Source organism: Antechinus flavipes, chromosome 3 (genome assembly GCF_016432865.1).
Source record: "Antechinus flavipes isolate AdamAnt ecotype Samford, QLD, Australia chromosome 3, AdamAnt_v2, whole genome shotgun sequence".
Lineage (NCBI taxonomy): Eukaryota > Metazoa > Chordata > Mammalia > Dasyuromorphia > Dasyuridae > Antechinus > Antechinus flavipes.
Window position 1 is genome coordinate 419,855,468 of NC_067400.1, and position 18,654 is coordinate 419,874,121.

Sequence of the window (18,654 nt, forward strand, 5' to 3'; positions counted from 1 at the left end):
ATAAGGGGAAAAATAGTCCAAGGAGAAGACAATATGATGTAAGTGGGGCACAAGTTCTTGCTTACTCAATCAAATTAAAAAGACTCTCATATCTGGGGATTGGTCAGGATTGACTCATTAGTAGGATGGTGGCTATTAAGTAATAAACTGTTGGGCTCTAGTAACAAATGAAATAAAAATTCAAACTACATCTCAATCGTAGGCAGTTATCTTTCATACATGCAATGATGGTGGCAAAGCCACAGAAAAGGATGCTAAGAATCACTTTAAACCAGAGCTTCTTAAACTTTTTTCCTCTCACAACCCTTTTCACCCAAGAAATTTTTATGTGACCCCAAGTATAAAGGTATATAAAATAGATATATAAATCAAACATAGACGATCCTCACATTGTTATGTTACCCCACATAGAGTTGCAACCCACAGTTTAAGAAGCTTTGGTTTAGATTACCAACAATCTAAAATATTGATACAGGATCCAAAAAGTGTGTAATTTTTAAACTATTTATTAGAAGAATCTAAACTCCCTTTAAATAGACATTTTCCTATAAAAGTGAACAAAACAAATTAAAAATGGTGGTGGTAATATTTAATTTATGACTTACTTTAACATTTTTACAAAGTACTTTTTTCTCATGACAATCCTATGAGATAAATCTATGATCTCATTAATATGGCTATTTCTTCCAGTTACATAGAAAATATGCCATTTGCCATAGTTTCTTAACCTGTTTGACTACTGTCCATGCCCTTTCATAAAAGTTACTAGGGACCGTACCTAATATAGGACCACAAGCCAGTAATCTGCTTTCCTGTGACCACCTCGATAGATGTTGTGTTCTATGAGCAAATAAAAATGACAATGAAGAAAATAAAGTCAAGATGAATGATTGGATCTAACCAAATACAGAAGAAATCATTGCCAGAAGTGTCATGTTAGGCATTCAGGAATCAATTTTCAAGGTAATTCAAAAAGAGGGAAATTCCAACAAAAGAAGGGGAAAGATCACTAGCTATATTATTACACAGAAGGTAATATGCCTCACCTCATCTTTATAAGAATAGTTTATGTACATACTGAGGGTATCCTTTTTATTTTAATAGTATTTTATTTTTCCAATTACATTAAAGATAGTTTTCAATATTCATTTTTGTAAGATTTTGAGTTCCAACTTTTTTTCCTCTCTTCTTCCCTTATTTTTCCCCTCCCCAAGACAGTAATCAATCTAATATAGGTTATATATGTACAATCATTTTAAACATTTTTCATATTATGCTGTGAAAGAAAAATCAGAGCAAAAGGGAAAAAACATGTGAAAGAAAAAACAAAAAAGGCGAAAATGGTATGATTCCATCTGCATTCAGTTTTCATATTTTCTCTCTGAAGCAGATGACATTTTCTGTCTCTAGTATATTAGAATTGTCCTGGATCACTGCACTGCTATGAAGAGCAATATTATGGTTGATCATGACATAAGAACCAAGAGAGAACTTTGTGATGAAAATTCAGAGAAGATACTGTACCCAGCAAAGAATGGTCAATAGTATAAGAATAAAGTTTGAGGAAAGGTTTCAGATTTGGCAATTAAGAGATTATTGTTAACTTTGGAGAGAGCAATTTCAGTTGAATAATGAAAAGGGTTGAGAAGTGAAAGAAGTAGAATGGAGGCAGCAGGCACAAAGAGCTTCTTTTACAAACTTGATTGTGAAACCAGAAGATAGATATTAGAATGAATGGAGAGAGAATATGAAATGTAGGGAGTGTTTTTCTTCTTTTTCCAGGATATTAGAGTCTTGGGTATGTTATAGGTAGAAAGGAAGGAGCTAGTGGATGGTAAAAACTAAAGATAAAAAGAAAAGATTTATAGAGCACTCTCCTCCAGTGATAAAAAATAAATAGGCTCATCAAATTTAAATCCGATATTTAAGATGTTTAATCTCTTACAAAGTAATTCCAGAATGCTCAACAATTGTAGAGCTCAAAAAAAGTCTCCAGTAAGGAGGTGGCCTTCAAGTTCTAATGTGCAAACCATCCAGGAAAGACACAAAGAAAGAGGGGATGAGGGATATGGTGTCAGTGAAAGCAAGGGCACTGAAGAAAGGTAGGATGGGACAGCACATATACAAGAGACAACGAGTCTTCCATTTTAGCCACAGGATATTATACACAGAGAGGAATAGTTTCAGAAAACTGTTCAGAAAATTGGAAAGTTTGTTCAAATTCATAATCCTACTGATCTAAATTTAAAGAAATCATCAGAGGGAAAAAACTCATCAAGATAGGTGAACCATCTGAGCTTATTTTACCAATGAAATTATTAGCTTAGTCTTATATTCTGTCCCCTTCACATGAATATGTATATCACCACCAATTCATGGTTTAATCCCATTAAATTAATTCTATGAACATGTTTCACAAACTCTCAATTGAATGCCAATCATATTACAGACAGTCCTAGAAAATTAGATGCCAATCATAACATGATCATCCTTGAAAACTAGAAAGCAATAATTGGCCATCTGTCATCTTTGGAAAGATTAATCCTATAGATGATATTCTGGGATAGCTCTTCCAAGTCTGCATCATGATTCTGGCAGTTGCTCATTATTTAATCAAGTAACTGGCTTAAAACTCCAACCAGCTTATAACATAACACAGAAAGTTGTGCTGGATGCAAGAATTACTTCAATATATATCATGAATAGAGTGATTAGTATTGGTGAACATTTATTTGTGCTCCTAATTTTTCCAATGCCCTTGGCAAAGAAACAGGAAGTAATGGCTAGTACATGAAGGACTTAAGGAAAAAAAAAATGGACAAGAATCCCACAAGATGAAAAACCACAATGGGGCATCTATGAAAGGAAGTTTCATGCCAATGAAACAATAAATCAACAAACATACCACAGAAATTAATTTTTGAATACACTTCCATTATAATATGCTAGTTTATGCCCATTTGTCTAAAAAATGCTTTCCATTAAACAAACATAGTGATAAAAAAATACATTTCATTACAATACATATAAAATCATATTGCTAGGGCTTTTCTACATATCTAGCATCTTCTTCATCAGTAAGAAATAAATATGTATCCTCTATCAAAAACTCACTATAACATTCAGAATATGGTTGCTGTGTCACTAATTAGGCTCATAGTTTCAGATTATTAGCATCAATATTAGTATTAAGATGAGATAAATTGCTTCAAAACACAAATTAGCTGGATTGCCATTTATTTGTACTTTGTGGGTTGAATATGTTAATATAAGGCAAATGTATATTGTTTTGTGGCAAACTGCATGCGAACTCAACTTCTGAATTACAACTTTGCCAATTAAAGAAAGGCTATCTTGAGCCCTTTCCTTTTGGAAAGAATTCTATTTGGAAAAATTAATAATTATTACCTATTTTAACTTTGTGAACTCTCACTTTTATATATAAGACTGTTGCTCCAAAAGTCTTCTGCTAATTAATATCTCACCAACGGAAGTGACCTGGGCTCTTGAAAGCTGTGAAGGACGTTGACAAGTTCTATCATGATGTAAAAGTTTCAATAGTAATCCCAGCAATAGACTCTGCGTATACTCTTCAAGAATCAGCAAAACTAAGAATTCTGTAGCCTGGATATTAGGTGATAAGTTCTTTAATCACAACAATCCATGAAACAAATAACAATAAAACTGGATCCTTAGTCCTGGGGGGCGCCTCCTGATAGTGAAAAGGGGGGAAATAGGATGCTAAAAACCACACAACTTTTTGATCTACAAATATTAATTGTTAGTACTTTTAATGCAAATAATTTGACATATTATTGAAGGATGTAAATCAAGTCAAAAGGATATTTTCACCATAAATGAAATCATAAGGAGTTGCAGTTAAATGGAAGCATGGCTCCTAGGTTCAGTTGAGAGCAGACAGAATTGGTTTTAACCCCTTTCCCTACCATCTACAATTTAAGTTCCTTAATTAAGTTCCAAAGGAACAATTTCTTTTTTTTTTAATTTATTTTTTTATTTCCAGCACCTATTACAGTATTGCATAACATACATAACAAACACATAAATGTTTACTGAATTTAATTTATGGACCTCGATGCCCCAAAGTAACAAGATTCATCATGGCCTTTGGATGTTCATAAACAACTCATGCAAAAATTCCAAAAGGTTTATGCAGCAAGATCTATTGCTGGGAAATTTTATGAAGAATACAAGCGTCTCTAAATCAAATCAACATAAACATACACAAAGTTGCTCCATGATTTCAAGTGAAAGTGCACAGAAAAAGAGGGCAAAAAAATGTTGGAAAATTGTTTCGGGATTAAGAAATAAAGGCTTTTAGATTATGAAAAAGCATGTGCATCATGGTCCTGAATCTGATGAATACTGAATAATATAAAAAAAGAATGCAACTATATCTTAACAAATAGAAAACAATTATTTGTTTACGTAAAAGCCATTTCTGAATCAAATGTCTGTATGCAGACTATCCATTTGCTAGAGAAAAATGTCAAAATCAACACCAAACCAGAATAAGGATGAAAAGATAATAACTACAAAACTTCAATCTGACCCATTGAAACAAGTTACTAGAGAAAATGGATAAAGGAAAAGATACTGACATGGGCTATCATCATTTTTAGAGAAATTGAAATGATATAAAGCAATTACCCAAACAAATAGGCCAAAAGAGCTCAGAAAAAGCCTTAGTCAGCAAACATTTTATCACTTGCCAGATAGAAAGACACAAAAATCAAACGCAATACCATTTTAAAATATAAACTCATTTTCAAAATGTTACAACAGGGGATGATGGAGCATTTGTACTTCATAAGACAGCAAAAATCAATGGAATAAAAAAATGAATTAGAAGTAAGTTTGTTCTGACATACAACCACTCCAGAATATCAATCAATCAATCAAGTACTTATCAACTGATTGCTATGTGCCAGGCACTTTGTTAGGCCCTAAAGATAAAATACAATAAATTGATCAATTCTTATTCACAAGAAATTTATATTACAATTAGGAGAGGAAAAAAAAAGAGGTTATGTAGAATTAATGAAAAAAGAATAAATGCAAATAAATAACAAGGATTTATACTTATATGTAAAAACAAGTTAATGTGAGAGGGAGGGGATTAAGAAAGGATTCATGTAGAAGAAGATACTTAAGCTACATATTTAAGGAAGAAAGCAATTCAAGCAGGTAGAGGTAAGAAGAGAATATATTCTAGGCTTTGGAAAAAGTGCAAAGATATATATATATATATACACACACACACACACACACACACACACACACAAGAGATAAGAGTGTTATTTGTGAGAAATAGAGAGAAACAAACAGGTGTGGGTAGATTACAGAGTGAGAGAAGGAAATTAATGTCCATTGAGGGCAGAAAGGTAGTTTAAGATTAGGCTATATATGGCTTTAAAACTGAAAAGAGTAGTTTACATTTTGTCTTAAGGTATTAGTAAACTACTGGAATTGAGTAGGTAAATGATATGGTCAGATCGATGCTTAGAGAAAATCATTTTGATAATAGTGTGGAGGAAGAAGAGAGAAAAGAGAGAAGAGAAGTAGGGAGAAACTTAAGGCAAAGAGAACAACTAGAAGGTTGTTACAATAATTTAGGTGAGAGGTGATGAAAGCCTGAAATAAGGTCTTGGCTTATATGCATAAAGAGAAAGGGCTAGGTGTAAGAAATGTCATGGAGGGAGGAATGACAATATTGGAAATTGATAAGATAAGTGGGGAAAGGAGCTAAGGATAATACCAAGTTTAAAAACCCAATAAACTGGAAGAACAGTGATATCTTCATTAAAAACAGCAGTCTGGAAGACAGGTGATTTTGAAAAGAAGAAAAAAATAAAATGAAGCAGGAGGAGTAGTTAGATTATGCTAAAATATACACACATTCATACACACAAAGAAGTTCATGATTGAGGAAGCAATGTTGAAAGCATCGAGGGACCAATTTTCAATATATTTTTACAAAGAAAGGATACTAAATGATTCATAAGAGGAAAAACTATACATTGTTGGGCCCTCCTCCATTAAATTTTTGATTATTCAAAAGAATACCAGAAAACCAAATAAATGAAGAATGCCTCTTGTCCAGAATACTATCCATCTAGGCAGATCCATGGAATTAGTCACTTAGTATAGTAAACTTGGACAGGAACTACAGAAGAATTATGAGCTGAACTCAGAATTAAAGAAAAGTTAGAAAGAAGCTTAAGAGAATATAAATTCTGAGTTTGAAATGTCCAATCAAGCAAATGGTTTTGCAGAACTGAAGGTCAGAAGAGAGATCAGAACTGCATTTCTAGAACTATGAGTCATCTGAATAGTGACGATAATTAAACCTAAGGGAATTGATGAGGTCATGGATGGAGAGTATAGAGAAAAGCCTATGACAGGGCATTTATAGGTGAAACTGAGAGAAAAACAAATAGATGAAGAATGAGACAAATCTGCCTCTAATGGCTAACTTTCATCAAGAAGGACAGTGGAACATCATATCTATATTCTTTAACATCTCAGTACCTAACATGCACTTGGGGAAGTGAAAATGATATTTAAGACAATGAAGTACACAATAACAGCAACATTGTAACATTGTGTGATGATCAGCTACAATTCATTTAGTTCTTCTCAACAATACAATTATCCAAGACAATTCCAAAAGGCTCATGATAGAAAATGAGATCTACATACAGAGAAAAAAGTGATGGAGTCTTAATGCAGATTGAAACATATTATTTCACTTTATTTCTTTCATGGTTTTTCCTTTTACAAACTAATTTTTTTGCAAACTGTTTCTTCTTTCACAACATGACTAGTATGGAAATATATTTTATATGAGTACATGATACACATATACAACCTATATGAAATTATTTACTATCTTAGGGAGGAGGGAAGGAAAAAGAAAATTTATAACTAAAATTTTTATGAAAAAAGGAATTGCCTTACATATAATTGGGAAAAATATTATTAAATTTCTGTGTTGGGTAAAAAAATAAAATGAAGCAGAGAAGAATAGTTAGCTTATGCTAAATACACACACACTCATACACACAAAGATGTTCATGATTGAGGAAACAATGTTCAAAGCTTTGAGGGATCAATTTTTTATATATTTAAAAAAAGAAAGGATACCAAATGATTCATAAGAGGAAAAACCATACATTGTTGAGGCCTCCTCCATTAAATTTTTGATTATTCAAAAGAATACAAGAAAACCAAATCAATGGAGAATGCCTCTTATCTAGAATACCATCCATCTGGGTAGATCTATGGAATTAGTCAGTTAGGACAGTAATCTTAGGAACTAAAGAAGAATGATAAACTGAATTAAAGAGAAGAAAGAAAGAAGCTTAGGGGAATATAAATTTCTTGACTATAAGACCTATTTCATTCTTGTCATTGTATCTCAAGCACTGTATACACACTAAGTCCTTAAATGTTTGTTGAACTAAATTGATTTGCACTTGACAAAGTGAGCATTTTCAACGATCCTGCAGAAAATACCTGATACAAAATCTCATATTTTTAACAATAATCTCATAACAATGTGACTATGGCTGTGAATACTCAAATCTCCAAAGAATGAAAATTAGAGGTAATCCAAAATTCAATGGAAATATGCAGGGTGGATATAAATGGGCTACAGTACATTATTAACAATGATTCTTACATAGTAAATTGCACAAAAGACAAATTCTTCCAAGGAAAACAGGATGGGAAAAGTGAACCAATCAAGAAGTGAGAATAAAGGGTAAAAAGGTAGAAAGCTTAATGATACATTCACTTTCTGTTTCCTGGTGTTTAAGAGACCTAAAGAGAACACTTCTGCACACAAGAAAGATCCTTTTGGAGTAAAGGAGAATTTGAAAAGCATTGATGAGTTGTTAACTTTTAATACTGGATAGAGCATCCACATGGATAAAATGATATCTCTGCTGAGAATTCTAAGACTTGTTTAAAATAAGACAGACATGGAACTAGAGTTGGATTCACAAAACTAAGACACAGTTCAAAATACTATGAAATCATGAAACAAATAAATAAGCAAGTTACTCAAAATAGATTAATTTAATTGAAACAATCAAGCTTACTTCCTTTTTCTTTCTTTCTTCTTCTTTTCTTTTCTTCTCCTCTCTGATTTGAGCCAACCGCTGCTTCTTTCGCTCCAATTCAGCCTTCAATTCACTTTTGTCTGACATGGTTGTGACCTTAATGAAAACATAATTATTTAAAATAATCAGAATGCTAGCAATAACTTACTTTTGTTAAAATTAGATTTATAAAAGAAACACATTTAATACATTTCACCAAAAAAGCAAAAGATCTTGTAATCTCTTAAGAGTTGGAAAGATTATAAATATGAACAAGAAATAAAATTATATCTATTTGAACGATACAATATTTTGTTTTTTGAAGAGCAGAAAATCCTCAACTCTTTAGCCTTATTTTTAAAGTCCTCCACAATTTGACTTCCATTTACATGTTCAGACTTACTTTACATTATGCACCTTTGGGGAGAGAGGCAGGATGATATAGTGGATAGTCAGCCTCAAAGCCAGGAAGAAATTGCTTTCAGTTCTAGTCCTAACACAAATTGTTATGTGATTTTCATCATGTCACTTATACTTTTGTTCTCTACACAGGTTTAATAAGACTATAAGTTGCCAAGATGAGGAACTGTGGGGTGAGAGTAGGAGTGGAGGAGGAATTTCTTTTCTTTTGTAGAGGCAATTGAGATTAAGTGACTTGCCCAGGGTCACACTGCTAGTAGTAAATGTCTGAGGCTGGATCCAAATTCAGGTCCTCCTGACTTTAGGGCTGGTACTCTATCTACTGTACCACCTAACTGCCCCAGAGTTCTTGAGATGGTAGCAAAGTGAGAGTTGGGGGATGGGGTGGGGAGAAGGAAGCAGAAGATCTTTATTCTAATGAAATCACAGACCTAGTTCCCAAGACCTTTAGGCACTTTCTAGTTAAAGTGACCTAAAGATGCTTCCCTTCTAATTCAGTATTTCATCTCCTATCTCCATGGTTTTTCTAAAAAAAAAAAAAAAAGGTTTTTTTTTTAAAAGTATTTATTATTTCTCTCATACTGTCTTCCCAATACAATCAATAACAAAAACAAAATTAAAATCTTCATAGTAACTATGCCTAGTCTAACAAAACAAATTCTTACTTTGGCCATGTCTAAATACATACATCTCACTTCTCTGGCAGGATCTATCTTCAGTCCTCTAGACTTGTGGTTTTATCATTTGCATGAATCAGATTTCTAAAATCTTTCAAAGTCATTTTTTATAATGTTATCATTATATAAACTATTTCTAATTCTGTTCAATTCACTGTGCCTTTGATCACGGTTCTTTCCCAAAATTTCTTATAGCAAATAATATCCCATTGTATTTATTGTTTAGCCTTCCCCCATAGAAGGGCTCCCAAAAGATTTACTTTAAATATTGGTGTGCATATGCACTCTTATCTTTCTTTAATATTTGATTATAATGTGCAGTTTAACAACTTTTATTATAAAATTTAAGAACTTTTGGGGCATAGTTCCAAGGTTTCCATAATAGCTAGACCAGATCATGGCTTTGTATTATTAGCTTGCCTGTTTTCCTGAATTTCTCCAACATTTGCATTTTCCTTTTTACCTACCTGATGAGTGTGAAAAGAAAACTCAAGAGTTCTTTTAATTTGTATTTTCCTAATTATCAGTGATTTAGCAATAGAAAAAAAATTCAAAGATTATTTTTTTTTACCAGTTATGTTTCTCTACAAATTTTAACTGCTTTAGATTTATTTGTACAGAAACTTTATAATCAAGATGATTTTACTCTAATCACCACTCATTCCTGGAACATACACATTTCTCATTACTGCCTCTTGGAATTGCTTCTTTTAAAGCTTAATTTGGGTGCTACTTGCTACACAAGTCCTTTCTCCACAACCTTAATTGGTATTGCTCTCTTCCTCCTAAAATTTTCAACTACCTACTTATCTGGGTATATGTTTCCATCTTCTACACCTCAAAAACTCTCTATAGTTTCACCTGACATCTCCTCCTTCATGCCAGCTTCATGAGGCCAGGTAAATCTCTTCATTAATGCTGACCATACCTTTCTGCCTTTGTTCTTATCCTCTCTTTTCTCTTCTAAGAGCTTGATCCATTAATCTCTCCTTTAATGCCACTACTCTGTCATGTTATAGTTCTAAAGATATTCCTATTGCAAAAATAAACTTCTGAAAAAGAGCTATTTTGTAATGGGCTGAGGTTGAGTTGATGCACTGAGGTCCCAAGCACGTGAGGCTAAATAGTAATTGGACCATACTCTATTAATGTATATGCTTGGAGAAAGATTGGCCCCCCGCCCACTCTTTGTGCAAGTCCTGATGTGTTGTATAGGAAATGACGATTTTGGTGGGTGGAGGCAGGGGAGTAGAAAGGGAAGCGAAAAGGGAGACTGCTGGTTGGCGTCTTGTCACAGCTGCTTGCATTGCTATCACCACCGCCCTTCACCTCCGATCCCCCTCTGCTAGCTGGCTTCCTGTTTTTTGCTATCACAATCCTTCTTCACCTCAAAGAGAATAAAGATTGAAGATTTTTCCCTTAACCTGAATTCCTGACTCCGGCTGATTTTAAATACGCAGTCATCACACTATTTGACTCTCTATACTCTTACTGCTAACTCTTCATTATTTTAACCAAACTACTTCAAGATCATCAATTACTTTCTAGTTATTGGTCATCATCTTTCTTAGTTTTTCTGCACAAATGATACAGTTGATAGCATCAAGAGAGCAAATGGGGGGCAATCAGGTGGCACAGTGGATAGAGCACCAGCCCTGAAGTCAGGAGGGCCTGAGTTCAAGTCTGGCTTCAGACACTTAATATTTCCTACCTGTGTGACCCTAGACAAGTCACTTTACCCCAACTGCCTCAGCAAAAAGAGAGAGAGAGAGAGAGAGAGAGAGAGAGCGCGCAAATGGTAAGCTCTTCTGTATATTCTCTGACAATGCCCATTTCTGGTTCTCCTCCAGCCTTTGCTGGATCATGATATCCCAACCCCTAAGTGTGCATTCACTCTACTACTCTGTCTTTGGCTTTCTTTTTACTTTCTGAGTGAAGTCATCCATTCCCAAGGCTTGAATTATAGCTTACAGTAGATAACTTTCAAATCTGTACATTCAGGTCCAGGTTCTTCCCATACTCTTCAGTTCTACTTCAACTATCTGTTTGACGCCTTTGCCTCAATGTCCTGTGGACACTCTGAACTTAATATGGCTAAAATGGAAGTAATCATTTTTAGAAACCTTTTCCTTCCCTTTTCTCACCTTCATTTCATAGAACTCCAAGCTCCTTCAAAGGTCTTTTCAAGTGTCAGCTTTTCCGGGAAGACTAGCCTGATCTTGCCACTTGCTACTATTTTCCTTCTTAAAAATTACTTTGTACTTTTAAGTTTTGCATTTAAAAATATAAGTATTTGTTCACATTGTTTCCCTTGATAGAATGAGAAGGCCCTTGAGGGCAGGGACAGTTTAATATTTTTATTTTCCTTGCACCTAGAACAGTACTTGAACACTTTTTGGGAACTTAATAAATATTTCCTGAACTGGTACCCTTGCCTCTAATCAAGCTTTCATACTATTTCCAAAGTAATCTTTCTAATGCACTGGTCTGCCCACATCATTTCTGTGCTCCTAATTGTGTAGAGAGAATAAAATATAACTGCATTTAAGTCCTTTCACTCTGACTTCTTTGTAGCTTTATTTCACCCTGCTACTTCTTTTTTTCATATTCTATGTTCCAACCAAACTAGATATTTAGCTTTCTCTTGATTCCTTTTCCCCATCTCCACCTCAATGTATTTGTACAGAAGGTACTCTTTTTTTCTTCTTTTACATTTCACAATGCCTAGGAAATACTGCCTTCATTTCCAAAGCTGTTATGGGCCAGAACTTGAAACAAGGTGCTAAGTCACTGAATTGATAGAGACAATGCTTATGTACTTGGTTCACACCTTTGGGAGAGTTCACACATTAGCTCACACATTAGAGTTCACCTCTCACACCTTTAAGAGATCATATATAAGAAGCTCCCACAAGCCCATTGGAGACTCTGGGAGATTCACAAGTCAGGATTCAGTCCAGGAGCTTCCATGAGCCCAGAGAAAATCCACAAGCCCATTCTCTTGGAGGCGGAGTCAGATTCATTCCATATTCTACCATTGTGCTGGCTGGAGGCTTTGGATTCAGAGGGAGCTGGAAGCTGAAGCTGCCAGAGGCAAAGGACTAGCAACAAGAGCTCTCAGACCCAAGGAAAGCTAACTGGGCTATTTTGGAACAGACAATAAAGGACTGGACTTTAACAGCTGGCTGTATTTGAAGTGATTATTACATTGAACTGAAACTAAGGTTGCCTCCAGAAGCCCCCCCAAGAAATCTGCTCCCAGAGAATGATTATACTTTAGAAAAGACAATACTACACAAAGCTTAGGTGATTCTTTATCCATGAATCCTTCTTTGATTGTAGAATCCTAGATTTAGAACTTAAGGGATTCCTCATTATACGCATTTCCCAAGATTCTGTGTTGGGCTCTTTCGTCTTCTTCCTTTACAATCTCTTGATAACTCCATCACCTTCCAAGGATTTAAGAACATGAATAATTCACAGATACACATATCCAGCTTCAGTCTCCTAACAATTATTTTTGTGCAAACTACCACCATCACTCCAATCTCTCAAATTAATAATCCAAGCATATTATCAATGCCTCACTTTCTCTCACCCTATTTATTCAATAAGTTGTCAAATCTTGCCCTTTTATCCACAAAACACCTCTCACTGGACCTCTTCTTTTCACTGCCTCAGATAGATTCTAGTTAGTTATAATTTCTTCTTGCCTAAATTGTGGCATTAAACTCCTGATTAGACTCTAGGTCTTTCAACTTTCATTTCTGTTGTTCATTCTACACACCCTGCTGTCAAAATGATTTTCCTTAAGCATAGATGTGATCAAAGTCCTTCCCTACTCAGCTCCAATGGTTCTCTTTTGCCTCTAATATAAAAAATAAACTCCATTTTAAAAGATGTTAAAGCTGTATAAACTATCCTTGCATCCTCAATGAACATGATTCTTCCTCCTTCACTGTGATCCAGCCAAACTGACCTGTTTCTCACAAATAACACCCTAGTTCCTGTCTCCATACTTTTGCATTGACTGTCCCCAATGCAATATTTCTTTCTTCAAGATACATTGCAAATACCACCTTCTATAAGTGAAGCCTTTTCTGAATTCTTCAATTGCTATTGCCTTCCCTCTCAAATTATTTTGCACTGAGAGTAGCATGAACAGAAATTTATGCTATGTTTATTGATCAGGAGGGAAAAAAAGGCATCCCCATTAAGATCCCTAAAGGTTCATTTCTAACAAGGTATTTCTCATGTATATATTAGTATTATATAAAATTCTTTAGTAGATGGCAATCACAGGGATAATTTTATTCATTCACCTTCTGATTATCAGTATGAAGTGAGACATAAACAGGGAGCTTGTGGAGAATATTATGTTCAAAGTCCAAAAAGAAGAGAATGCTTGGAGATAGCAAAAATCTTTTATTTCTTGAGGGAAAAAAATTGTAATTTCTTTTTTGTTAATACTTAAATGTTCATTTTTTGTCATTACTATGAGCAATATATTTTTTAACAATATAATCTTGGTTTCTGTTGTTATCTAAAAAAGAAACTGTTTTGAGGACTCATTATCTTAGATTCTGCTAGCCTGTAAAACAAATTTATTAGTTGAATTTATTTTTTGTCAAGTTCCTTGGATTTCCCAATCACAAATGGTTTTTCACACTAATTTTGACATGTCTTATTAACATAGGACACATTTCTAAAACTATTTTACAAAGTAATAAAATTGGACAACCTTGTTTTGTACCTATTTACAATTCCCATTATAGGCTTCTACTATTTTCCATTGCACATGTAGTAAGCTCAGAAGAGTGTTTCTATCATGCTAAGGATGTGCCCCTATGCTGTCACTTGGAACTTAGCAATTTTAAATTGATCTAAATAACTTCTCACCATAATCAGTATATGGTGGGAAGAGAAACATAATAAGTATTATATATAGCACCCCAGGGTGATTTACACAACTCTGCATTGTGTCTACCTAGTAAAGGGGAAAGAGAGGAGGGAAAAGAGATAGATGGGTATGAGTGGTATCATAGAGAAGAAAAAACAAAAAGGGGGAACAGTCCTAGAAAGTGGAATAATACTCATCTTAACCAAAAGAGGAATCTATTGAAGCAGGTAATGTGAGCTCCAGGATGGAACAAAATGGATCCGGGGAGGGGGGGGGGGGGGAAAGGGGGAGAAGGAAGAGTATATTCTATGTAGAGTGGCAAAACACTGAAGAATCATTCTGCTAATATGGAAATATAGATACTAAGGCAGTAGCAAGAGAAACTTGAGCCAGAAAAAATATTGCTTGTGTTGCCTTAGTCCATTAAACTGTAATTCTTTGAGAAGAGGGATTAATTAATTTATTCATTTTTGACTTAAAAAAAATATCCTTAGTTTTTAGCCCAGTTTCTGGAAGATACTAAGGACTTAGCAAATTCTTGATGACTGGGGTGAAAAAAGGTCATCTAATTTGCCCTCCTCACTTTACTGAGGAATTAACTGAGGCACATATGAAGTTGTCCAAGATCACATACATTAAGTACCACAGTTGAGCCAGAAAAAATATTGCTTGTGTTGCCTTAGTCCATTAAACTGTAATTCTTTGAGAAGAAGGATTAATTAATTTATTCATTTTTGACTTAAAAAAAATATCCTTAGTTTTTAGCCCAGTTTCTGGAAGATACTGAGGACTTAGCAAATTCTTGATGACTGGGGTGAAAAAAGGTCATCTAATTTGCCCTCCTCACTTTACTGAGGAGTTAACTGAGGCACATATGAAGTTGTCCAAGATCACATACATTAAGTACCACAGTTCTCATTTAAACAAGAGTTCTCTCAACTCTAGTCTCACCATTTTCCCACTATACCATGTCACCATTTTAAAATGGTCCCTCTGTTGATTATCTCCAATTTATATTGTATATATCGTCTTTGTGCATAGTTGTTTGTACGTTGTTTCCTCATTAGACTACTTGGGAGAGCATTTTTGGGCATTATTGGTATCCCTAGACTTAAGCACAGTACCTGGAACATGGTAAAGATTATTGACAGATTGACTCATTTAATTGCTGAACTGAATAGCAACAAAAAATTCCTTAAAATGCAAAAATTGCTAGCAATTATTACTTTTATAAGAAGGACAAATGAAAATGCTTTCTTAAACATCAACTGAGATGGGCAAGAAGGCATCTTCAAGATAACATATACAAAGCTAAATTTAATCTCTTCTAAACTCAATAGTTCTCTAAACTTCCCTATTTTTGTTGGGAGTACCATTTTCCTAATCATCCTTATTTCTATCCCTGTCCTTCACCCCTCATATACAATCAACAGCTAAGTCATTTCAATTCTACTACCACAGCATTTCTCACATTTATTCCCTTCTTTTTATTCACATGGTTTCTATCCTTCTTTAGAACTTTATTATCTTTCACTTGGATTATATCGAGGCTACTATTTGAAGGCTTTTAGTATTTCCCCTTTTCAATCTATCTTTCACATAGCTGCCAAAATAATCTTCCTAAAGCATAAATCTCAATGTGTTGCTCTCCTGATCAAGAAAATTCAGTGGCTCCCTATTGCCTCTAGGGAAAAATAAGACTCCTTAGCTCTGTATTTAAATCCATCACAATCTAGATCCAGGCATTTCTAGCTTTATTGTAAATTACTCCCCTTAACACACTTATCATTCCAACCAAACTGGCCTACTTGCTCGTTTCCTGTATATGACAGACTGCTGTCTTTCAAGCCTGAAATGCGATTCCTCCTCTCTCTTCCACATCTCAGAAACCACAATCTCCTTCAAGCTCAGTTCATGTGCCATCTCCAACTGGAAGCCTTTCTTTACCCTCTTAGATGTTGGGATCTGCTGCTTCAACTCCAATTATTTAGAACCTAATTTTTTTTATTTTACATTGAACCTTCTCAAAGGAATGGAGAGAGAGAAGTATTGTGATTTCTCTTTACAGTCCCAGACTTAGCAAAATGTACTGAACAAAGATTATTTAATAAATACAAGAAGGATTATATTAAGGCAGGAATATGTTATACAAGTAGGGCTTCAAGAAATAATTAAAGGGGCATAATTAATAATCCTTGGTTTCAAAAGGAGCTGAATATTTATCTAGTGAAAATAAAGGGATCTTTGCTGAAATAAAAATAAACTGTTCTACTTCAAATCACTAATTTTTAAAATAACAGCTAATTTCTTTGCACTACTCTTTAAAACTGTATTAATGCTCTTGAAAATAGTGGCTTTAGAAGTGTTTCAAATATGCATTTGGGAAAATTCTAAAGAAATACAAAATTATCATCATTATCATTATATTACCAAAATGTCAATGATAGAAATAAAACACTGAATTGATTAAAGCACAAAGGAAATTTCAGAAGGCAATACTTCCCTTCATGGGTAAGGAAGGTTCTAAACGTCAAAATGACAACCACATACTCCCCCAAATAACAAAAAGTATTTCCCTAGCATAATCTTAATTTTTTTTTTCAAAACTAAAGATAAGACACTTTACACAACTGAAAATACAAACCACATGAGAAATTCTTATCTTGTTTTCATCCTAACTCTAGTTCTGTACTACACAGATGTGTTCCAGGGGTTCTTGGATCCTTATGGAAGCGGGGCAATATGGAACCCTTCTCAGAATAATTAAATGTATAAAATGAATTATAAAGGAAAGCAAATATATTGAAAGAGTTCTATTTTAAAAGGCAAACGAATCAAGTTCACGATCCCAAGGTAAGGATCCTTTAACATATAATTTGCTATTAATAACTAATGGACTGCCTATATTCAAAGAAAGGACCAAATTGTATAAGAGATATTGTACAAAAAGCAGAGAAAACATCAAGTAGCCTAAGCACGGATCTTGTCCATAGAGCTCTCCATCTAAGCGCCTTTGGGAACAGTTCTTATTTTAGTTGCAGGGAAGCAACTACCATTTCACGGACATGCAAAACTTGGACTCCGCGATCCCCCTTCAGGAGACTGGAATAATGAGGTCTCTGGGACGGATTCCAGGAGAATCCCAGGACTTTGGGAAGTTCAAGGAGGTTCCGAAGGTTCTTCAGGCCAAATCGGGGCTGCAGGCGCCCACCCGGAGTTTTTATTGGAAAAGAGGCGGGGTCGGAGCCCGGGTTGGAGGGGAAAGAAGGGGCGCGAGTGTCCCCGGGGTGCAGCTCCGGGAGCCCGGCGATCCGGGTGTCCTGATCCCGAAGGGAAGTCCCAGGTCAGGGGAGACACTAGCGGATCCCAAGGGCGATGCCGTCCTTCACCTAAAGGCAGCCCGGGGCCCACGCCCTGCAGGCCCGACTGACAGCGGTGACCCCATGCAGGAAAGCGAGCGGCTTTCTTCCGGCCTAACCCATGGGCTCGGGCGGGAGGCGGATGCGGGAGGGAAAGGCCGACTCACCTGATGCTGGGGCGGAATGGGGAGAGCCCGCCTGACTGACCACGACTCTTCTGTCTTCTTTGCTGCTCCGGCGCTTTCGGCCTCAGCGGCTCTAGCCGGTTCCTCGGTTTTCCCGATCACACAAAGAGGGATGGGCGTCGGCTACGGCCAGCGCCAAGGGACAAGTACCTTCGCTGGGACGCGTTTGCTCGTGGGACGGAAGGGCGGAGCCTTTTGGATCTCAAAAAAGTCTCAAATAAGCCACCTTTCTGATGCGGGGAGGAACTCGCCGCCAAGTTCGCAGCCTTCCGAAAGTCAGAGAAATCGCTCGGAATTTACACAACCTGGAAGGCAACCATCGCGCTGGGAGCAAGAGATTGCCTAGAGAACTACAATTCCCAGAATGACACGGAGGCCAAGTGCAATGAGTGGTGGATTCTGGGAGGTGTGGTCTTTTTTTTTTTTTTTTGGCCCCTTATATGCTGGAACTCGTAGTATGTACGGCAAGTCTTTGCGAAGTCATCTCTCCTTAAACTTTGTTTTTCGTTGTGCTCTTAAAGAGAAATGAATAACATTTTCCAGCACTTCTTGCGGACGTGCCCTTGTATTTTTTTCCCCTATGGAGTTTGCTACAAACAGAAAAGCAAGTTTAGTAGATAGAAAACTGGCCCTCAAGCCGGGAAGACCTGAGTTTAAGCGTTCCCCCTAACACACTAGTTTTGTGTATCTATCTCCGGACAAATTGTTCTGGGAAACTGAGGGTCACTGTTTTGTCTGATAGGCTCCTTTGGCAGTGCAGTGAAGACCCCTTCTCAGAATGATGTTTTTGCTAATTAAGTTAGAAATTATTGACAATAAAGAGGTGATTTTTTTTTCTCCTTCCAAGTTCATGGACCTTGGAAATCACTACAATGGCTAGGCAGAGGATGAATTGAAATGGATGGAGAGACTTGAGGCAGGCAGATCCACCAACAGGTTATTGCAATAATCAAGGAATAAGTATAAGATCGTGCATTAGAGAGTGGA

General features: G+C 35.6%; 1 protein-coding gene across 3 annotated transcripts in view; it reads right to left on the reverse strand.

Annotated features, from left to right (window-relative positions):
• The window catches only part of DYNC1I2 (dynein cytoplasmic 1 intermediate chain 2), a 61,059-nt gene extending 43,086 nt beyond the window's left edge, over window positions 1-17,973 (reverse strand). The window contains exons 1-2 of one of the 3 annotated variants that reach the window (XM_051991076.1): window positions 17,650-17,973; window positions 8,127-8,243 (exon numbers count right to left, since the gene is read on the reverse strand). In XM_051991076.1, coding sequence (XP_051847036.1) covers window positions 8,127-8,234 — 108 coding nt within the window. In that variant the 5' untranslated portion in view covers window positions 8,235-8,243; window positions 17,650-17,973. Of the gene's footprint in view, window positions 1-778; window positions 843-8,126; window positions 8,244-17,649 lie in introns of those variants that run through there. The other 2 variants (XM_051991074.1, XM_051991075.1) reach the window with 2 other exon arrangements.
• Window positions 17,974-18,654: the final 681 nt, after the last annotated feature.